This window comes from Actinia tenebrosa, unplaced genomic scaffold (genome assembly GCF_029948245.1).
Source record: "Actinia tenebrosa isolate PJP-AT-01 unplaced genomic scaffold, QUT_ActTen_1.0 PGA_scaffold9__36_contigs__length_13948895, whole genome shotgun sequence".
NCBI lineage: Eukaryota > Metazoa > Cnidaria > Anthozoa > Actiniaria > Actiniidae > Actinia > Actinia tenebrosa.
In genome coordinates, this window is record NW_028292586.1 from 1,830,212 (window position 1) to 1,853,953 (window position 23,742).

Here is a 23,742-nt window from a genome sequence, read left to right on the forward strand (position 1 = left end):
TAGTGACTTTTGTGTCGTAATCAACATCCTGTCTTAAGCCACAAGCACAAGACTTACGTCATTTGCTGAGATCTTGCTTCTAGCTCGCGTAAGTTTGTGGATATCATAGTTCAAATAAATCCACTCTTCCGTGTCCGTATAGATATAAAGTAATCCCCGCTAACGACCTGACATTATAACATTATCTAGCTTGGATAATAAGGACATCAAACAGCAAAATGATGAGTTGCTTTGAAGCGGCTTTCAAATGTGTTTTCAAGAGATTTAAAGACGGAGACCGAAAATTAAGGTAAAAATTTTAAAAGCTATTTATTGTTAATAAATGGTTACAGTAGAGCGCAAACAATTAATCCGTAAAACACTAATTACTAAATAGTACAAAATGATGCTCATTAAACAATAGAAAACAATGGAATTTCCATGAAATTGTGCTATTTAGTATTACTAAAGTTTCACGGTTATATTGTTTGCACTCTAGTAACGACCAGCTTCAAAAAGTTACAGTTTCTTTAAAAAGTTTGCTATGCAATACCCAAACTATTATAGTTTTTTTTAACTATTTGGATTTTCATAATAGTTTTTATTTCCTTTCCTATAATTCTTTCTTGCATTTTACTTTTAAATGCGATAACATTCTTTAAATTATTATGGGGGCGGGAAAGCACGTGGTCTGAGCATTTTCACTAGTAGCTCTATTCTTAAGGTAACCCACCAACCAACTTCTCCTACCCTTAACTTTTCATCAACCTCCTTAAATTTAAGGGACAACACGGGTCTTGTCTATGCATCGCAGACTGAGTAAGAACATTAATGTTGCATAGTAGCATAGGCGTGTCTACTTTTCATTTCTTTCCTTGCTTTTATTTTTTTCGTCTTTCAGATTTTTCTTTAGATTAACTAGTCAAACAAAAGATCTAGCTTGCGAACTATATTCAGTATTTCAATTTTCCTTTAACCATCACTCGATTTATTTTGCTTCCATATCCTTAAACTCAACATATTAGTCTATTTTCGTCCAAATACTACGCATTTAGACTGAATATACGTCACTTAAATACATATACGTGCCCTAACTAACCGGAATCAAACAAGTACCGGGGTTCCACTCAAAGAACATTTAACAATAGAGATGTTTTGCCAATTCGCTTGATCGAGTGACCATGATACTGGCTTCAAGTCCAGGTTGGACTTGATGTGTTCATACATTTACTGTATATTATCAAGTACAACCTCGCCTTGCAGCCATTTCTTTGGGTCACTCAAGCGAATTTGCAAAAGGTCTAGCAGCAGTGGTGGATCCAGGGATGGTAAAAGGGGTGACTAGTGACTAGTAACCCTTTTGCTCAAATTTCTCAGTATATTGTTAGTAACAGTCACCCTCCTTTTCCTCGAGTTCCTGGTAACATTTGTTCTTACAACATTTGCTCAAACTTATCAGTATTTCGTTACTAACAGTCACCCCCCGGCTTGTTCTCGAGTTCCTGGTAACATTTGTTCTTACAACTTTTGCTCAAACTTATCAGTATTTCGTTACTAACAGTCACCCCCCTTTTTCTCGCGTTCCTGGTAACATTCGTAATCCCCCCCCCCCCCCCCCCTTCTAAAATTACTGGATCTGCCCCTGAGCAGTACATTTTTTATATTATCATAGTATTCTATTTTATGGCTATGGTAAATGAATCGACATTCAGCAAGGAAAGGAGTGATGGTTCAAGCGCATCATAACGACACCTTCAGTAATGGACAAGGGAAAAATCTCGCTCAATTTCCTCAGTTATACGATCAATTCTTCCTTCTTCTTCAGTATTGAACAATAAAACTCCTTTTATCTTACAACTATACAAAAAAATCTCTTGATCCACTCCAAGATGTAGCGAGGCCTATATCAATCCTCACCTCTTCAGGCAATCAGTTCAGGAAGAATGTTAGGCAACTACGTCTCTGCTGTGGCCGAGCATGTTGATGTCATCAATCTGTCCAAAGTGCTGCTCAACACGTGATATCCTCTCCAAAAATTTATAATTTAACTAGTCTGTATCCATTCTACTTCGAAGAATAATCAAAAACAATGAACTTTAATGAACTACTAATGATTATGATTACAAAATCCTAGATCTACAGTACTGATGTCTTCACTCGATTTATTCACTTAGAGTTTATCATTATTCGTATTTGGTTGTTGCTTTTATAATTTCATTTTTTTGTTGGGGTGCACTTAATTTGGATCCAAAGCTCTGTTGTGCTTACCCCTTCCATAACTGCTTAGGAACTTAGATGATTGTCATGGATAAAGTTATGTAAATATATAAATAAATCAAGCAAGCAACGCTTTCTATTCACATGCCCCTCCTCGTTTAGTCATGCGATCTAATCATTTTAGGAGTCTCAAGCCAGGGATCCTTAGCGGGAGTCCTGATTACAAATTCCCGGCTTCCTCCGCAGGCACCGGATACAGATTACGTAATCAATTCAATAGAAACATCGAAATACTCTAAGTTAGCAAAAATTACAATAGGTTTGCGGTATATGCAGACGAAGGATCCCAATTCTCAACGAAACAGCCTATATTGGCAAAATAACGCTCCTAGTGATGAACCTTTGGTGGGTGATCCTACGACAATAGGAAATTACATTTCGCATTGCCAGAGACCTGATTTTTTTATGTTTTTATACAAACAGCCATAGAAAAGGAACATGCATATAGTACTTGGAAAGTTTGACGAACATCTTAGTCAGCTGATTAGCTCCAGCTGATTGGTCGTAACGCACTACTCATAATACTTTATTTCTGTCTTGCGTGACGCATTCCGCCCGTATTATAACAGATCAATGATGTAAAATATATCACTTCAAACTCCAAGTGCTCTATTAAGAAACAGCTGTCTGCAGTCTAAATTCCCGAACGAAGACAGTAATAAAATTCTGAAAATTTCGTAAATCAAGTGCTAGTAAACAAATCCCAAACGTTAAAGTTTTTTTACAAGAAGTTTGAATTTTTAAGTTTTACCATTTTTTATTTTGTATCATTTTCATTATTGCACGTTTCTTGTGAAATCGAGTGTATTTTTGACACTGCATAGCAACGGTAACTAACAAAGTGTCGTTGAACAATCAATCAATCAATCAACTCCAAATCAAATGATCCGTGTCAATGTTATATACCTCGAGAAGCGATACGTTCAAAACATTCATTCTCTTGTACACAAGGCTTTCGTGAAGCTCAAACTTGATGTTTGGAAATAAAAAAACCGCAACTTTGGAGTCGGGTCGTGTTGCTCCGGCCGCGGACGCTAAAAAGAAGAACTCTAAAGCGAAGCAAGGAAGATGGTTGGAGCGAGGACTATCGAGGTAGGCGATCCGAATATATTTCCGATTTACTAAAATATTCCATGACTCATATATTAAATTACAGTAAGCTTCCTGAATAGAAACCTTAGAATAGAAACGTTTACTAATTGAGCGAAGTACCTACTTCATGAAATTTGAATATGTTGCCAAAGTTTTGCTGAGACAAGTTGATGAACTTTGGAACTACGAAGTCAATTTTATCGAAGATTGACATCGAAGTACTTGTCTTTTCAACGCAGCTCAACACCGTCTGAACCACGTGTTATTTTAAAGCTATATTTATAGTCAAAAATTCAAAATATTGAATCTATCTAGGAGTCGATTTATAAATTTAGCAAAATCTTCGAAAATCTATGGGTGATTTGAGTTGCTTGTCGATTTAGATGAGCTAGCGGAGGCGCAATACAGTCACGTCATCTCTGTGAAGGCAATCATGACCAGCCAAGCAAGATCGAATAGATTAAGTCTATTCTTCTAAACAAAGACAATATATTTATCAAATTTTATTTTTCCAGTGTTATGTTTGAGGTTTTTGGTTAGTTTGTTGGTTTTTTTTTTGTTCCATTGTGACATATACGTAATATTTTAGTTAATTAATTTTTATCACTTGAATTGTTTACATTAAAGTTATGTTTAGGTATATTTTCTTACATATTCCGAATTCGCTGGATTTTCCGTTTAGCGACGCTTAGGTTCGCGGGGTAAAATATTTCCTTATAAGAAGCCTCTAAAATTTTACATTTGTTTGGCTTTATGATCATTTATAACTAACTTCAATCTAGTCTTCATTCTAACCTTATTTTTATGCGGCTTAGTAAATCTTTATTTCCATTAGTACAGCATTTACTTTTCATTACAATCCAAAAAAAATAGTTTATGTCTTTGTCATCAAAAACGTTCTCCCCCGCAATTTTCGCGTTATAGTCAGAAGGGTTACACTTGATGATTTTTTATACTACCCCAGTCATACGTACTAGGTAAAGGAATGTCATTAGTTTATTGTTCTATTAGTCCGTAACTGTGCTGTAAATATACCTTAGAGAACTTAGAGACCTAAAGAATATTCGTGATAAACATTTTGAATTCTGTAAGGACCTGTCGAATCGCTTTTCTGTTCAGTGCAACAAACAAATACAAAACGAGTTGAGGCAAAAATTGTCGTATTGTTAATCGTTTGACACCATGCCACAACTGCTTGGTTCGTTTAGCTTTTTTATATCTATGTAGCCCGGTTGAGTTCTTCGCCTGGAATTTGTAATTTAAATGTTTATCTTGAAAATATTTAAGATATATTCTTGTTCAGTCTTGTTAGTCATATACACCTACGCATTCGGTACTTTCGAACCTGTATCGATTACTTCAAATACGAAGAAACCAATCGATAAACAGTCAGTGCGACACGAAAGTTGTCGAACCAAAACTTGGTTTAGATCGTGAGTGACATGAGTTTTATCACTTATTTCCATCCTTTTTATACTTGTTCTATGCAGACAATTAATTGCCTCAGCATGTATTTAGCTTTTAAATAAACAATGATCTAATCCTTTAATTAATTACTTTATCGAGAGCCATGGTAGTGGGCATAGTCCGGCGTACATAATCGGAGTTTAAGGGAAGGGCCCTTTTCCTCTAAGCTCCCTCCTTAGCCCTACCCCCTCAGGTCTTGCTACGCAATCCAAAAATTTGGTGCTTCAGTCTATTACAGGCCTTGCAGACATTACAGTCTTCGCCAAAGCTAGAAAGAATGCCACTTGATCATTGAGGTCAAAAAAAAAAAGACTCTGAGACAATGTTCCCCTCCCTCCCCACCCATCCACTCCCCTCCTCTCCCTTTAGCCTAATTTTTGAGTAAACGAAAGAGGGAGTAGAGAGCAAACAATTAATTCGTGAAACACTTATTACTAAATAGTACAAAATAGTGCTAATTAAACAAAAGAAAACAATGGAATTTGCATGAAATTGTGCTATTTAGTATTGCTAAAGTTTCACGGTTACGTTATATTGTTTGCACTCTAAACGAAACGAGTCTAAATTGTGCCTGAATACTTGTATTTTAGTCAGAGGGTGTTGATGAATGGACTGGACGAGGGTTTGAGTCCAATTCCAGGATCCCACAGACACAAGCTCTTTCAAGTCGTTAAATTAGTCAAGGTGTGTACTTATTTATATTGTTATCATCGTGAAATTATCGTGTTCGGGATGTTTTCGTGATGGTGATCGTGAACATTTCGCGACTGTGATCGTAAACTTGCTCGGGACTGACGTGTTCGTGATGTTGATCTTGAACGTTTTCGGGACGTTTTCGTGACGGCATTAATGACTGTGATTATAAACACGTCCGTGATGTTGATCGTGAACGTCTTCGGTATATGTTCGTGATGTTGATCGTGAACGTCTTCGGGATATGTTCGTGATGTTGATCGTGAATGTATTCCTGACGGTGAGCGTAACTGACCTGACTCTTTGTGATAAAGTATATAGTGATTGCTATATTGATGAGTTCCTACCAACTAAAGAATCAATATTTCTTTCTACAGAATGGTCATCTATTCTTCTTACAACAGTCCGATCTCTACAACAGTAACGTATTCAGGTGCAACTTTTTCGGAGCTCCTTACATCGCAGTCATTGACTTTAAAGGCATCAAGGCTCTGTTCGATACAAACAAGGTACGATTATTGACTGACACTTGGAAAATTCTTTAAATATTTTGCGTGTGTGCTTTTGTCGCCGTGTGGTATTTTATACCTTCTATTTTTCTTTCCAGGGGAGGATCTAGTGGAGGGTGCAGGGGTCCCCCCCACCTTTCCTTAGATGAGCTGATATTTATTGTATTATTGGTGTTTGATTTTGTAAGCAAAGGGTGCACCCGGCTAGCCTCCTTCGCAGACGTTGTTAGGGTCGTCACGCAACGCTTCTTTTAACGTCTGCGAAGGACAACGTCTGCGAAGAAGGCTAGGTACACCCCCTCCTAAAACGAAAATCCTGGATGATTCACCCCCCCCTCCACTAGAAAAATCCTGGATCCATCCCTTCTTTCCTTTGTTGGCCGGCCTATTCGTCTTCTTGTCTCTTTGTCGTCTTCTGTTTTTATCCTTTTCGTCGCTGTTATAATCTTTGCTAATGATACCAATTGTTGTTGCTACTGGGGTGTATTCTTGAATATCGTCCATACCTACCTATTTCGTCCACTTCCCTTCCTTCAAACTCTCCTCCTTCTTCTCTCGCCCCACTTACCCCCAGGCGCAAAAACACAAACAATAATAACACATATATTGTACAGGTCGAGAAAGAACCAGGATTCGGCAATTTTCGATTCAACAAAGATCTTCTGGATGGCTACATACCATCCATGTTCACTAATGGTGAACAGCACATAAAACAGAAAGAATTCCTCATCAAGATAGCGAGGAGTATGAAGATGCAGACGCTTTTACCAACGATCCTTGACATCATGCCGGAACATCTGATTAAATGGAACTTTAAGGAAGGTAAATTTGACTAGAAATACGAGATTTAAATTTTGAGTAGAGTTCTCCGGGGTTTTTTTTATTTTTTCCCCCTCTGCAAAAATCAACTTCTAAATTCCAGTTCGATCTATCGTTAGCCTTATCAGGGGACTGCAAAACCTGTTACGCTTTTTTGTGGCGAAAAGGATACATAAAGTGCAAACCTGAAGTTTTGGACGGGAGGAAAGTTGTTCCTCGAAGAACGAAGAGACAAGAATAATTTTTTTCAGAAGAATACAAATAATTAATAATTTAGTTTTTCTTTCTATTCCTTTTAGGGAAAGGCACCGCAACTCAAGAAGAATGGGAAGAGAGAATCCTGTTACTGTCCAGTGATATCATGAGCGAGACCCTCTTGGGAATAAGACTGGATGGTGAAGCATTCTTAAACTGGCGCTTTGAAGTCTTGAAGAAAACTAAGTAGGTTCTTAATAATTGAATGATATTTTCGTATGAATTCCACAACCCGGAATACTTTCCGCAGTTCCAAGCTTTACTATTTTTGTTGCGTTAATCAAAATGTCTACGTTCTGCGTTGTTTGAGTTTTTAACTAATGGAGGCCAACGTTTTGTTATGCGATCCAACATGGCCGCCATGTCTTTTGTTACATCATTCAGCATGGAGACAATGTCTTTGTTATCATCCAACATGGTGGCCATGTTTCTTGTATAATTCAAATGACCGCTTTTTTTGTTACATCATCCAACGTCTTTTGTTATTGAAGAAATAGCGCGCTCGTGTTGTGTGAAGTTATAAAGCGCGCGGGGATAGGAAAAACACACGAGAGAAGTGTTCGGAGAAGCAAGACGCGTAGCGGAGTGCTTCTCGACACTTCTCGAGTGTTCTTCCAAATCCCCAAGTGCTTCATAACTCCACACAGCACAGTTAGCAAAGTTATTTATTTCTTTTATAAAATACAAGGGCGCGCGCGCGCTGTTTGCTCTCATAACTTAAAGCACGCGCTCCCAACCAATAAGAATGCGAGATTTATAGCAGCTATTTCATAATTCCTTCTCTTTCGAATGATTGCAAACCGATTATTGAACAGTTAAATAACAGTTCAGCTGCTTCTATACTTAGAAAAGACTGTAAAGGACAACCAAAAGGAAAACACAGAATTGCATTAGGAGCCTTTGAACATCTACAGGCGTCCATTGCTAACTCGCCAAACATCGACCGTATCTACAAGACAGCGGCGAAATATGGATTGAGCGAGGAGGAAGCTGTGCTTGAGATATTATGGATGTTAAAGTAAGATTTTGAGGGAAGATGTTTAAAATAGCTCTAGCCTGCGTATTGGACTCTGCTGTTGGGGGATTGAGGCGAGGAAATTCATTCGCCCCAATCTCCCCAACGCCAGAGGGCCGCTTGTCGGACTAAATACTAAAAATTAATCATGATCTCAGAATCCTTTTCTTGATTTTGTGTTGGGTCAAATTCTTTATTGAGCGTCTCATCATGACAAAAATCCTTATTTTCCTTCATAGTTTTAACGCTGGACCCGGAACAGGCGCAGCTATGAGGTCAGCGGCTGCTCGTATATCAATAATGAGTGAAAAAGAAAAAGACGAGCTTCGACAGGAGATCAAGACACACCTGGGGACGATAGGGTTGAACCTAAAAACTCTAAAAAAGATGAAGAAACTGGACGCTTTTACTATGGAGGTAAGATTTAGTGTATCGTCAAATCTCGTACCCAGAGCTCCACTTACTGGGAATCTAGGAGCTCTAGGTTATGAGACAATCTTGAGCATGCGCACTAAGGAATATAGGCTTTGGGAACGAGATTGTGAGCAATTGCATAGTGGCTTCATTGCGCATGTCCGATTGTGGACCTTTCCCACGAGAGGCCATTCATATTTATGATAGTGATACCTCACTGGACGAAATTGAAGTGATATTATTATTATTATTATTATCATTATTATTATTATTATTATTCTATATTGTGATATGACATTTGATGATCAAGCCAATCACGTCGCACGAATTCACTGGTCATCCAATCAGAATGCTCAGACATAGTATCGTCACGGCCATTGCACGACCACATAAAATTATTCACCGTCACACGAATACTGCTCTATTCACGTTTACCTCTGTCAACCCCCTTCCCACCCCTTCCCCTGCTATTCCTATAAATCATTGTAAATGGTTGTATTTGATTATGATTACAGGTGTTACGAATTCACCCTCCTGTCGCTCTTTACTTTGCTAAAGCACGGTGAGTGTTTATTCTATTCATTCCATTTTATACACTACTCAACCGACCGTTCTTTGCAGAGCGAGCGCTTTCGACTGTGAGATTTTTCTCAGTAAAAAAACAGCACATTGCACTTTCTTACTATCAAACACATGACTCTTTAAGGCTGACTGGGGGGCAATCAATGTGCAGCTATCGACTCTTAAGTCAAAACATGTCAAAATAACTCCACAAAGTATATCCTATTACACTACTTCTACTGAACGAAACCAGAAATCAAGAAAGTCCTCCAAGCTTACAAATGTTAGTTGCCCTCTAATCAAAACACAGATATTATCGGAAGCGACGTCTATTAATAGTAATCTATTCACGCGTACAATGACTAACCAATGCCTCATATTGTCGTATAGTAAAAGTTTCGTCCTCGAGTCCAATTCTGGAAAGTTCAGGATACGAAAAGGCGAGAGATTGCTGGGTAATTGCCACATCGCACAGAGAGACCCTAGTGAGTTTATCGTGGAAAGTTGCAAAGGGGTGGACGAGTTCGACTACACGAGGTTCCTAGTAAATCCGGTACGTTGCATGTTATTGTTTATCTTTCTTTCCTTTCTCTCTTTTATTTACCTCCTCATTTCATTCATTTCCCTTTCTTCTATTTTTTCGCTGTCCTTTATTTCCCATTTTTCTCGCTGTCATTTCCCGCGGTTTTTTTTGGTTTTTTTTTAATTTCCCCTCTTAATCCTACTTTTCTCTTTTTAATGTATCATTTTAAATTACTGGTATCAGTCATCAGAATGATTCTCATATAATTATATTATATAATTATATAATAAACAGAATATTACATGGGCGCTTGGAGATACGAAATTTATCTTCTTGTGTTGAAAATCTCTCTATCGTTCGCTGCGCTCACTCGTGAGAGATCTTTTCAACACTCGAAGATAATTTTCGTATCTCCGCGCACCCATGTAATATCCTCTATTTACCAGCCTTCAGATTGATAGGCCAACACTGTCCCCGTGCGCAATCATCCATTTGCTGAAGAAAAAGAAAACACGCGCTAGTTATGAGCACGCGTGGTAGGCAAAACACAATAGAGGTGTTAGGAGAAGCACGTCGTGTGGTGTAATATATCTCAACACTTCTCTCGTGCTGATCCCCAAGTCCTCCAAAGCTACATACAGCACAGCAAGCGTTTTTTTTTTTATATATATAAAAATACAAATTTAGCGTGACCATTATTTTGAATACGAATGTCAAAATAGAAAGTGCGGGCGTGTGTGCTGTGTTCTCATAAAGTACGCTCTCCCAACCAATCAGAACGCGAGATTCATAACAGGTATTTTATAAATTTCTATAAATAAGTTCAGCTGGTAAAATTCCACACGTGACCAGAGATGACTTCTCTTGATAGCGACTTATTGAAATGCTTACAATTATTTGCTTTTTGTTGTTTTATGCATCAGGCTTTGAAATCCAAAGTTTTGTGTTCACATGGCATGATGTCCGAGAGCCCAACTCCTAACAATCACAAGTGTGCAGGCGCTGTAAGTAGTTTGAAAGAAAAGAAGTTTGCATTCGTTGATCATAGACATTCTTTGACACGTTGTTCACTTGTTATGTAATCATCATCATCATCACCACGTGCACCACTATTACGTTATCATTATCATCATCACCACTATTATATCATCATCGTCACCACTATTATATCATCATCATCATCATCACCACCACCACGTGCACCACTATTATGTCATCATTATCATCATCATCATCATCATCATCATCACCACTATTCTATCATCATCATCATCATCACCACTATTCTATCATCATCATCATCACCGATATTATATCATCATCATCATCATCACCACTATTCTATCATCATCATCATCACCACTATTCTATTATATCATCTTCGTCACCACTATTCTATCATCATCATCATCATCATCACCAATATTGTCATCATCATCATCATCATCACTATTCTATCATCATCACCACTATTCTATCATCATCATCATCATCATCACCAATATTATGTCATCATCATCACCACCACTATTCTATTATATCATCGACATAATCATCGACTAACTTCAATTCTTTTTTCTCAGCACGTGGGCATCATCACACTCAAGACGTTTATTCTTTATCTGATCTTATTCTGTGACTGGGAACTTGAGGAAAAACCTTATTGGACAAGAACCACGTGAGTGCCCCACCCTTCGTGTCATGTGATTGTGTGCGCTAGCCACTACTGTTCTTCTTCCTGGGAAAACAAATGATCAAATAGCTAAAAACACCTTATTCATCTTGTTGTGATGTTTTCACATAACAGAGCACGTCTTTCCCTAGAAAATAAGAGAATTGGGCGCACGCGGAAGGCTGCTAAGCATGAAGGAAGCGTAAGAGTCGCACTCGGTTATGCCTCCTGCGACTCTAGCTTCTTGAGTGCTTAAGCAACTTACAAAGTGAAAAGCTTGGTGTACGACGTGTTATTCTCTTGGGAATAAGATTGTTTGAGTTGTATTGATTTTCATGTCTTCTTATGTACAACTGCTAAACAACGAAATGATACTATAGGAAATGACACGTGGTTTGAAATGGTGAAATATTACACCTCGTCAAATACAGTCTATTAGAAAGAACTTTCGCTTCCTTCTTCGTACATGACGTTTAGGTGCCTATGCTCATATTTACAGGATAATAATTTGTAATTTTTTTAATTGTTTCTATTCCACAGTTTGATTCGCTATGGCAACCCTGACGAACCAATCAGGTTGAAGACGTTTAAATATACACGAGATAAGGTAGACAATAAAATGAAAGTGGATGAATGGGATAGAAATTAAATTTGGTTCTCATGTTTTGAATCTTTTCTGAATTGCATATGTGAGCTGAGTTTAAGTTGTTTGATATGTTGTTCTCTCCCTTTCCACAAGGATTATTCTCCGGGTTCTCTGGTTTTCCTCACTCTGTATAGATCAACATGTGAGTTGAGGTTGCGTTGTACAGTGTATGTTTTAAATATAGAATGTAGTGGTAGTGCATGTGGAGGGAACCTCACGGAAGAGCCACGTATGGGGAGTGATGGTTGTGAAATACCATAATCTTCATCAACATCACCATCATCATCGCCATCACAAGAATAACCATCATCGGCATCACCACCATTATCATCACCATCATTATCATCATCCTTATCACTATCATTATCATCATCACCATTGTCACCATCTATCACCACCCCCATCAACATCATCATCACCACTATCAACTTCACCATCAACAATGCATTAACATATTTAGCATCAAAAATCCATTTCTTTCTTGTATAATTTTAGGAGGAACTTCTACTCCCTGATGAACAATCAGATTCAGGTGAATCAACAGAGGATGAGCTCGATGGCTGCCCAGACTTGCGATGTCCCATCCCACACAACATGCAGGACCCCAATGAAGAGGTTTAAGATCACCAAGCACTATTATATACAACTCACATAAACTGGTTTAGTGAATGAGGAACTTAAGGAACTTGTACAAATATTCATTCTCTACAAAATGGCTCAAGTATTAACATGTCAATCAATACAAGAATCAAACAAATGATATTTTTTACCCATACATACAAACAAACAAAAAAGAACAATGGACATGGATTACAGAATGGAACAAAGCGCTTAAGTGGCTTCCTGAGTCAAGTATGCTACAATGAAATGGTTTCGCGTAAGTTGCAAGATTATCACATAATGGAATGGCTTCCAACTAGTTAGAATGGCTTCCTATTATATTTGTAGTGGGAACTTATATAGCACCAAAATGGCTTCCAAGTAGTTGCGGCGAAATGGTTTCCATTAATTGCAATGAACAAACAGAAGACTAAAAGGGCTTCACATTATAGTTGCCGTGGGACATTAGTAGCACCAAAATGGCTTCCAAGTAGTTGGGACAAGATATACTTGAACACTGAAATGGTTTCCATTAATTGCAATGAGCATACTAGAACACAAGAATGGCTTCCCATCACAGTTGCACATTATATAACAGTGGAATGGCTTCCACTTCTTGTCCAATCACAACACAGAAAAGCTGATTACTTAGATAATATTGCCAGGTGGGCACAACCCACTCTAATAGACATGGTGTTATATCTAAATTTTTAACATCTTTTATCATTTCCAAGACATTCAATCATAAATTTTAATTTCATACTTAAAAATGAAATGTAACAAAACTTTTCTAAGATGTTTTGGTTAATAACTTTTAAAGTGCTACTACGACGAAAATCGCTCAAACTTGGATTCAGCTGAAACTTCCTAAAAATACTCTTTAAAGGTCCAATAATCACTGTATGAAGTGTTTTCTCGATATTCAGTACGAAAGTATGATATTTTTACGATTATTTTTTGGAGTCTGTGACGTCATACACTCAACATCAAACATTGCTACATATATTTCTTTGTATATAAATCCTTAATTTATTTTATTCCTATGAAGCCCAAAGGGTGGCTAATGTGCTTATTTCACATTACTTGTGACTATAATTTATATTTTGGGGTGTTTGGGTATTTCTTTCTCCCTTTACTACTGATATTTTGATCATAAACTACAAAGAAATGTATGGAGCGATGTTCGATGTTGAGTGTATGACGTCACAGACTCCAAAAAATAATCGTAAAAATATCATACTTTCGTCCTGAATATCGAGAAAACACTTCATACAGTGATTATTGGACCTTTAAAGAGTATTCTTAGGAAGTTTCAGCTGAATCCAAGTTTGAGCAATTTTCGTCGTAGTAGCACTTTAATAGAATTTTAAATATATTTTTTCATTTCATTTCAATACTTCAACAATTTAAACCAATAAGGACTTTAGTCTATATACCAAAAGTTCCATGTATCAAAAGGTACCGAATAATCTTCTTTTAGATGACTTGGTTAATTTTTGATAATTTTTTTTCCTACTAATACTTTATTTTAATTTTTTCATCAAAAAAATTAGTGACCGTGCATGACCCACAGGCCATCACGATTAGATTTATTTTTGTACGAAATTTATTTAAATATTTGTTTAATTTTTTAAACAAATTATTGTCTTGTTAATTTTATTTTGTTTTTAAACTAAAATATAATTTAAAAACTTAAACGTTTGTAATATTTTTGTCATATGTTTGGGAACATGATAACCAGGGAGATGTGATGATGATGATTAGATAGATTATGTTGATGACAGATGATGATAATGGTGGTGATAGTAACAAAGTTGCCGATGATAACATCGAAGTTGATGATGATAATGGTACTGATGACGATGGTGATGGTAATTGTATGGATGACGATAGCAATGAAATGATACTGATGACGATGTTGATAATAATTGTACGGATGACGATGGTGACGAAATGGTACTGATGGCGATGTTTATGATAATAGCACTTAAGATAATGGTTATGAAGATAGAATACTTAATGATAACACTTATTTTCCACAACAAAAAGAGCATTTACAAAGAATTGTTTTTGCATCAAAGTAACACTAAAAACCTTCAAATTCAAACTGCACCGGGGAAAAAATATACCAGTAAAACATTTTTTACTCATACATGATTTCTTTACACACAACAGGTCTGACCACTACTTGGGATAAACTACAAGTATTTACAAATCAACTGCCCTTTTTTTACTGAATAATAAATCTTTATCAGTTTCGTCTTCTATACTGTAATATTGCTGACTAAGTCTTTGATAAATAGAGATTGCCACATGTTAAGAGCTTGAACAATAATTTGCTTATTGCGTAGTTCCAGAAAATATTCATACCCCACCCATGGAGGAAATTGGAAATTATGGAGGGGAGAGGGGTCAGAGAATGAACAAAATTACAGAGTTTGTATGAAAGAAAATTGGAAGTTCCGGGGGGTAGGGGGGTTCTTTAATGAATTTCCTCCATGGTGGATTATAGATATTTTCTGGAACTGTTTCCAGTTTACTGTGAAGTGATATCGTATCACTTCACTGATATGGTTTTTATTCACGGATTTTTTATGGATATCAACCCTAATGTGTAATATAACAGTCTACTCTATACATATAGGTATAGGCTTCCCTCTCCAAAAATCTTAACAGTGCAAGTCAAAATCATGTAATACATATTTAAACTGGTCATGCTTTGCTTTAATAACTTGAGAAAATAGTCCTCTTTTTAACGTGTAAGGCTTCTCAAGGTTTGGAATGGAATTTTTATAAAATGACCAGGGAAATGGGTATGAAGAAAGAATTGCCTTGTTCAACTTAAATGAGTTCTCAACTCTCTCTGCTGCCTGTTCTTCTATACAAGAGGTAAGATTATCACCATTAAATACTTGCCCTAATCGATTCCTTAAGGTTTCTGAATCTCTTGAACTGTGTTTTTTGACGATAGACTAAGCAGAATTTGAAGAGAGTCGAAGTCTTGTTTTCCTCAGTTCCTCCAACTTCTTCACCTTCTCCCATAACTCTTGGGTCAGTGTTGAACTGCCAGAACTGACAGCCATCAACCTTGCCACTAGAAGATGCCTGTGAAAATCATCAGCTGTCATCGTTGAGGGGTTTCTTTGCCGAGCCTGAACAAAATCTTCCTGGAGAGCTTTCTGCATAGCAGGGGTTATAGAGTAGCTAGACAACCTCACTAAACCAATATAAGTGCGAAACATGTTGAGTAAATCCTCTGACATGTTGACTGGGCTTTCTTGTTGAGAAGATGAAGTTTCAATCTTGATATGACAATCACACGGCAGCATTGACTTTCCTTCTGACAGCACAAGAACCTGGATGTTTGACTTGAAATCAGTTTTGTAAAAGTCAAAATCATATTCAAGCTTTTGCCAAGATATTAGGCTTCCTAGAGCAGTGACATTCTGGACTCCATTAGTATTAAGCTGACCTGCTTCCAGAGCTGTTTCATCCAGGATTAGTTGAGTACTGTCCGACAACTGAAGGATCCCAGATATCAATCTGTTGGCTTTATAATCTTTCTTTGGAACAAAGTTCAATGTGTTCATGTTGTTCAAAGTCATCTGCATATTGACACACTTTGGGAGGACTTGCTTCAAGGTATCACTAATTCTTTTAGTAAACGAAGGCTCCATTGGGCAGCCACAGAGGTTAAGACTAAACTTACCAACTGCCATTATACCACAACGAGTATAGACTGACGACACTAAGTGTAAGAGTAAGTACTCTGCAGCCAATTCATCTCCAAGGAGAAGGCTCTTAAGCATGAATAATAAGTCACCACGAGCTCTGGCAACTTGAGGAAGAAGAGAATCTGAGGTCTTCTCATCAGCATCCAATGGAATGCTAGGGTTGGAGTGTTTTAGATGCTGGTAGAAGACACAGTGGAGTCGCGGAACAAGAGATGTTGGTGGATAATGTGCAGCGTGCTCTTCCTCACTCATGAAGCTGTCAGCTGTCAGAACCATTGGGCTAGATTCCTCAGACTTCTCCTCTGTAAAAGTTGCAAAATGTGGCTGGATGGAGACAATGCCAATAAACTCTACCATATCATTCAGTTTGATGTCTTCACATTTATCGTAGACATGTACAATGCAGGAGGGTCCATTTTCTCCAGGGATGGGATGGTTGAGTGACGTAACCATGGCTGATGAAGAACTTTCTTGTGCAATTTCATTAGCGACTTTTGACTTTTTATTTTGAGCATCACCTTGACTGGTTTCAATACCTTCTTCCAAAACACCATCACCTGTCATATTATCATAAATGCATATTAATATTATCATAAATATATATTATGGTACAGTAGAGTCTGGTCGTGGTTCAGTCAATATCCCCTCCATTTCAGGTAGGTATAAAAATTACTGGCATCGTAAAAAATGATTAAAAACAAGCTGGTTGAATTTATGAAATTTAAACCAATAAAAGTCTACTAATTTTATAATTTGTCAAGGTGAAGTAGACCTTATTCTGATATTGTCATTGCATGAATGCAGGGCTGTCAACTCTCCCGGATAAACTGGGAGTCTCCAGATTTTGGACCGTATCTCCCGGTCTCCAGATTAGAGTCTCAAATCTCCCGGATAATCCCCGAAGCTGACCATTTCTTGTGAGACTTGACTTTCACAACCATAACATTCCGATTATTTTGTTTTGTTTGTGTTACTTTTAAATTGCTAACAAAATCAAAATGTTCCTCATTAACTGTTCTTGCAAGCAGGCCATTGTAATAAAAGCGATAATCTGATTGGTCAGAAATAAACCAATCACATCAAATGTTACAAAGCGAAAGATGTCTTTTTGTGCACTTTTTGACGTGCTGTGACGTCATGTCCCTTCCCTATCAATTCTCCAGATTTGAATATCTCGGGGGTTGACAGCCCTGTGAATGTTACCAAAACAGCATGAACAACAGCAACAGTAGCAACAATAACAGTAACAACAAGGAAAATACTTCTTAAGAGGGAGTCATCAGTAAAAATCTTAACTTTTTTAAAGGGTCAAACTTTATTTTGACAAAATCTGTTTTCTTATTGTCCTAATATTGTCCCAATAAAAAAGCTTCCCTTAGATTCCTCTTTCTTTTCCTATATTTTTCTCCCTACCTTGTTCTTGCTCCATGTCCTCGTCCTCTTCCAAGGATCTCTTGTTAGACTGGCCTGTTTGAGGCGCCTTCGTTCCATGGTTAGCAGACTTCCTAGCAAAACCTTCTTTGGCCCATTCCGTCTCACCAGGTATAGGCACACAGAAGTACGAATGCTTCTCAGCTGTCACATTTCTTGCTGATTCAAAATTAGCCTCATGACCTTGAGGACAGTCTGCCATATCACGGTACATTCCCGACCTCATCTTTGTCTCTCCTCTGGTTTTTGACACAATTTCGTACTCAGAAAGAAAGTACTCTGGCCCAAACATATCTTGAACCATACAACGAAACTTTACAAGACTATTTGGCCTCAGCTTCTCGATTGGGATGTCATTGATCGAGGGAATACGATGGCTGCCATCTTTGACTCGATCAGCAAAAAATTCTTGAACTTTATGCTTCGTATTCGATCCACTTTCTTGTCCGATCCCGTCGACCACACTTAGAGGATGACTGACCCAATCTTCTATGCAAGGCATGTCTAAAATAACTGTTCTTTTTGTTTAGAATTTGGAAGAAATGCTGAGGATAATTTGATTTCGGCACTTCAACATGTGAGTGAATTTGGCGCGAAAATTAGAAGACCTCGCACATGCGTAAATAGCATATCATCTGACCCAAATCATTGGGGATTCACATCAAACAAAAGATTCTTTGGACGCCATTTTTGTTTTCCTTCACTTAAATTTCTACCGTTTTTTTCCTCTCAAAAATGATCGCAGACACGATTCTTATCTTTATAATTTCTTTAGCTACTGCTTCGCTTTCTGAAGGTAAGTTTTGGCTACAATTTGGGTATATTCTTATTTATTTTTACGAAGAATTTTAGATCAAAGAAAATTGGACAATTTTTAGCTTCAAATGTTTTGGACATTTTTCTTATTTTTTTGGGAAGTTTTTAAAAGAATTTTTACTTTTTAAAGATCTTTTCAATACTGAACTATAAATGTTAGCTAAGTCACGAAGATTTCGAAGATTTTAAAAGAAGTAACGAAGATTTTAAAACTGTAAATGTAATTGAATTTTTAATGCTACCCAAAGAAGGGGGATGTCGTGTCACTATTTTATGGGGAATTATTCTCAAGGGAATTTATGTTTGACCAACCTGTTTTGTTGCTAATTGTATTTCAATTCATTGCTATTCCTTGAAGGAATTACATACCTTTTGGTGTACAAAACAGAGAAGTACAAGAAATTGAAAGCAGAAGTGGAAAAGGATAGTAAAAAATGTAAGTTTTCATGTTGAGCAGTTTTAGTAGGATTACTGGGATACTACCATAAGCTAATCAATGTGATAAGATGATACCCTGAAACAACCTCTGGGCTGATCTATGTCAGGGAACGGCTAACTCACAGATTTAACTCTGAAACAACCTCTGGGCTGATCTAAGTCAGGGCATTGCTAACTCACAGATCTAACCCTGAAACAACCATTGGGCTGATCTAAGTCAGGGCATGGCTAACTCACTGATATAACCCTGAAACAGTCTCTGGTTTGATCTAAGTCAGGGCACATCTAACTCACAGATCGAACCCTGAAACAACCTCTGGGCTGATCTAAGTGAGGGCATGGCTAACTCACAGATTGAACCCTGAAACAACCACTGGGCTGGGTTTTAGGAAGGAAATAATAGACCTAATTGACCTAAAAATCAATCGTAGTCCCTCTAATAACTCCATGAACACATTCATACCCTCAATTGTATACTCTGCTGTAATAAAGATTTTTTTTCAATTTTATTTTTGTTCCTTACATAGTAGAAAGACGGAAAGAGAATATGACAGATGCCCCACGTCAAGGCGGTCAAAAGAAGAAACTTGGTGTGTTTATGCTTAGTTATACCAGTAAACCCAGCTTTTCATATCTCACCATACATGCCACACTAGGTATTATAATTTACCCCTCAATTTAGCAGCTGACCTTTTCTAAAGAAAATTTGTGTGAGTGACACAAGAGAGAGTCACTTGAAGAAGCAAACTTCATTTTAAATGTCTGTTGTTGAGGTGTTAAAAGTTTCTTTAGTATTCTGGTACCAACAATTGTCATTTTCAGATCAGCTTCCTTGAAGAAGGAGAAAAAAATCTATTTTGATTTATCTTAATCTTGCAATATGTTTTTTTTGTAGAAAGAGTTGAGGAAAAATTAAAGAACCACAGCAGAGACTTATCAATGGTATGGTATTTTACCTTCCATCCATCCATCCATCCATCCATCCATCCATCCATCCATCCATCCATCCATCCATCCATCCATCCATCCATCCATCCATCCATCCATCCACCCACCCACCCACCCATCCATCCACTTACCCACCCAACCATCCATCTATCTATTCATCCATCCACTTACCCACCCAACCATCCATAAACCCACCCACCCATCCATCCATCCATCCATCCATCCATCCATCCATCCATCCATCCATCCATCTATTCATCCATCCATCCATTCATCCATCCATCCATCCATCCATCCATCCACACATCCATCAATACATCCATCCATCCATCCATTTCTTTGTCACATCTATCCATCCATTCAAATTCCAATCATCCATTTATCCATCAACCCTCCCATTATTTCTTCCCATCCATGCACCCATCAATTCAAATTAACTTATTCATAATGAACAACATCCCATATTTATATTTCATATCCAGGTCAAGATGAAATCCATCTTTGCAATTGGATTTACATTTACTGCTTTAATCGGCATGTTCAATTCCATGTAAGTAGATACTAGTCTTTCAAGTTGGGTTGACAATCCATGGCTTTCTCCCTCATTTTTCTTTGGCTTGCACATGTGGGGAGAGGGGCGCAGGGAGGAAAATAATGGCTGGTCAGTTAGGCCGGTTAGTTACCAGTCATAATGAACAGTCAAACTAGTTTTAGCTCATTCATGCCTTGTTTTTGTCCTAATATTACACGTCAAAATGACCAGCAAAGCAAAGATTTGACCAAACAAGCTCCAACTCTGGTCAGACATTTTCCGATGGCCGGCTGTTATTTTAAGCCTTGGGACCTAGGGGGGTGGGGGACAGGGTAAACAAAATATCAATACTGTCGTGGGAGAAGAAAAATATACATTGCATGGCAATTCAACTATGGACCCCTTGCAGCACTTTGGATTGTAGCTCAATCTGTGGGACATGAACAATAGGTTCCAATTCTCAGGAGATTGGAATTCTCTTGTTTTGTCCCACAGATCAAGCTGTTTTGACATCACATGCAAGGGGTCTATTGGTTTAACCCTCCACCAAAGTTCAAGTTTCTACTGATAACCCTCCCCTCCCCAAATACAAAATCCTTCATTCCCTAAAGTTTTTATATTTTGAAAGGTTTTCATCCAAGTACCCCTTTCATAGATATATTTGTTATTTTCTTTTAGTTTTGATGGACGTGTGGTTGCAAAATTACCTTTTGAGCCTCATTCGTGGATTCAAGGAATCTCTCATCGTAACTTGATGGGTGATGACTTCACTGACTGTTCTTTTATATTTCTTTACATTCTGTGTACCATGTCAGTCAGAAATGTGAGTATTCATTCTATTATCTGGATAATTTTCCATCCATGCTGCCCCCTTCTTCTTTAGAACTGATATAGGGAGGGTATATTTTGTGACCATACCTCCCCCATGGAGGGGGGTTGGAATTTCCCAGGGGTGGTGAGGTTCTGAGGCGGTTATATTGCATAGTTCCAGAAAATATCCACACCTCACCCATGGAGGGGGGTTGGAATTTCCAAGGGTTGGGTAGGGTCGAAGACATACACAGATTCAGGAAGAAACTACGGCTATCGGCAATAAGTATGCATGTTTTTTCAAAAATGTATTTTTTAATGTTTGCATTATTGTCATTGTTTTTCAGAATGTACAAAAGATGTTGGGTTTTGCTCCATCAAGAGCAGCCAGTAAAGTAGGAGGCCTTCTTACCCCTCCCCAGGGTGCGAAGTAAAACAACATCGTCCACTTAGTAATTATTCGCCGAAGGCGAAGTGAATATCGGGGAATATTTACCGAGACGCGGGTCTTTGAGCGGCGAGGTAAATATTCTCCATATTCACTGAGCCTGAGGCGAATAATTGTTTTAGCATATACCAACTTGTGTACAGAGTAACTTATTTTCATATACAATAATTCAATAAAAACAAACAAACAGAAACTTAGTTTGCGTTTGCAAATTCACGCAAAACTTTCAGCAAAACGTTTAGCAAACCTTTTAGGCCTTACTTCGTTGCCTTTTTATTATTGATAGGAATTTTTTCATCAGAAATGCCATTTTGTTGCCGACTCAATATTTCGAGATTCAGAGGTGGATATCATACAATATTCACCTCCAATTAACCAATGAGCTCGCACGTTCTTAGGAAGTACACAAGTTGGTATATGCTAATATTCCTTATCCACCTGATATATTTCATGGACCTCACTCTAACTTTATCTGTACTGCTGTTCCTTGAGAATAAAATGTTTTCATTAATTCAGAGTTGTTCTTTTCTTCTGTTAACAATCGTTTTGAAAGCAATGCTATGCAAGGCTAACATAGAAATCCAAGCTAAATGCCACAAACTAGGGGGAACTGATTAGTTTCTCTTAATAAAAATATAAAAATACCATAATTTCCAGAATGTGTGGGCTTAGCCTCTGATGCAGGAGTCGTTTGTTTTATTATTGTAATAGACCTCTTCGGCTCTGATGTAATATTTTCCCATTTCAGACCACATGTCATTCCCTAGAGTATCATTTCTTTGTTTAAGGTTTGTGTTTGGTTACACATGAGAAGACACATGAATATGGATACAGCTCAAACAAAGAATCTTATTCTCAAGGGAATGACACGTGGTCTGAAATGGGAAAACATTACCCCAAGCCGAAGAGGTCTATTTATGCTTTTGTTTTCCAACCTCAGAAGTGAGGCTAGGCCTTCTAGAAATTATGGAATCTTAAACGTGCACGTGACTTCTCCATAATTACTTTCGGGACTGATTCTACATGAAGTATACAGTTGAACGTACAATATTTCTTGATTTGAGTGATGCGTTCTTAAGTTATGAAGAATTATACTTCCAATATGTTAATGAATGTAACGTCCCTATATAGGAATTCTCGACTTTTACATCCCAATAATGCTTTGCGTCTTTGGGGGGTAACCAATCAAAAAACTGTCCCAAATTGAAACGTTTCTTAATTGAATTTATACTATACCTGCTTTTATCTGTACAATACTGATTATCAGTTTATTCCATGTTATTTTTGCGTGTACAGATCATGAAGAGTTTTGGTCTTACAGAAAATGTATTGACTTACGAAAATTTTTCTTTTAATTTACCTTAAACGTCTTCAAGCTTCTATCTTTTTCTGGTTTTGGTTTTTTTCTTCATTTTATCTATGGATACCAAACAAGGTATTGTCAACATTGTCCAATCAGCCTTCAGAAAAATAAGTGGGTTTTTACCCTCTGGTTACCCCCCAAAGATGCAAAGTATTATGGGGATGTGAAAGTAGAGAATAGCCCTATCTTGGTCATAGGATACCCAAATGTGACGTCATATGACCATGTTACCCTCATATTCCTATTTTGGTTATTGGGCACCGAAAAGTAAAGCAGTCCCAGGAGGGTACTACCACCCCAACTTGGGTAGGGGTGTGCCGCCAGGACCTCAAAACCCTGACCCTATCCCAGACCTAAAATTTTGATTTTACATACCCTACCCCAGACTAAAACTAAGAATTATACACCCTATCCCAGACTAAAAGATGGAAAATCCGGTTTCACAATCGATTGCAATCAATATTTACTAACATTTTTATTGTTTTTGTGCCGACAGAAAGTGTAGCCTATTCGCCAGACAAAAATGACCAAATCGTTAATCCTATTCCAGACTAAAATGATACCCTATCCCAGACAAAATGTCAAAAAATGATACCATGGTTACTTAACTTCATGCATTTATATTTGCATCGGCCGTGACTCCGGTATTACCGAATTCATATCTTTGAGATGTGTGATTTTTCTTTTTGTATTTTTGGAA

The 23,742-nt window shown here is 37.6% G+C and overlaps 3 protein-coding genes across 4 annotated transcripts; 2 read left to right on the forward strand and 1 right to left on the reverse strand.

Annotated features, from left to right (window-relative positions):
- The first annotated feature begins 117 nt into the window (after positions 1-117).
- On the forward strand, positions 118-14,219 carry LOC116297704 (uncharacterized). Of its 2 annotated transcripts, none has more exons than XM_031705987.2 (13): positions 118-289; positions 5,406-5,499; positions 5,886-6,017; positions 6,632-6,839; positions 7,136-7,277; positions 7,939-8,109; positions 8,346-8,523; positions 9,036-9,082; positions 9,472-9,634; positions 10,528-10,608; positions 11,188-11,282; positions 11,817-11,883; positions 12,418-14,219. In XM_031705987.2, exons 1-13 carry the CDS (start codon positions 219-221, stop codon positions 12,541-12,543), a joined length of 1,575 nt encoding a protein of 524 aa, XP_031561847.2. In that variant the 5' UTR covers positions 118-218; the 3' UTR covers positions 12,544-14,219. The 2 variants fall into 2 exon arrangements, with proteins under 2 accessions (XP_031561847.2, XP_031561846.2); XM_031705986.2 differs by lacking the exon at positions 118-289 and adding an exon at positions 3,136-3,348.
- Positions 14,220-14,648: 429 nt separating this feature from the next.
- Positions 14,649-18,268, reverse strand: LOC116297707 (mini-chromosome maintenance complex-binding protein-like). The gene is made up of 2 exons (XM_031705990.1): positions 17,670-18,268; positions 14,649-16,813 (listed from the first exon to the last, which is right to left on the reverse strand). The coding sequence occupies exons 1-2, from the start codon at positions 18,187-18,189 to the stop codon at positions 15,495-15,497; spliced, it is 1,839 nt and encodes a 612-aa protein (XP_031561850.1). The 5' UTR covers positions 18,190-18,268; the 3' UTR covers positions 14,649-15,494.
- An 86-nt stretch (positions 18,269-18,354) lies between these two features.
- LOC116297710 (calcium load-activated calcium channel) lies at positions 18,355-22,190 on the forward strand. The gene is made up of 7 exons (XM_031705994.2): positions 18,355-18,483; positions 18,862-18,939; positions 19,469-19,531; positions 19,837-19,883; positions 20,372-20,439; positions 21,100-21,244; positions 21,579-22,190. Exons 1-7 carry the CDS (start codon positions 18,423-18,425, stop codon positions 21,663-21,665), a joined length of 549 nt encoding a protein of 182 aa, XP_031561854.1. The 5' UTR covers positions 18,355-18,422; the 3' UTR covers positions 21,666-22,190.
- The last annotated feature ends 1,552 nt before the right edge of the window (positions 22,191-23,742 follow it).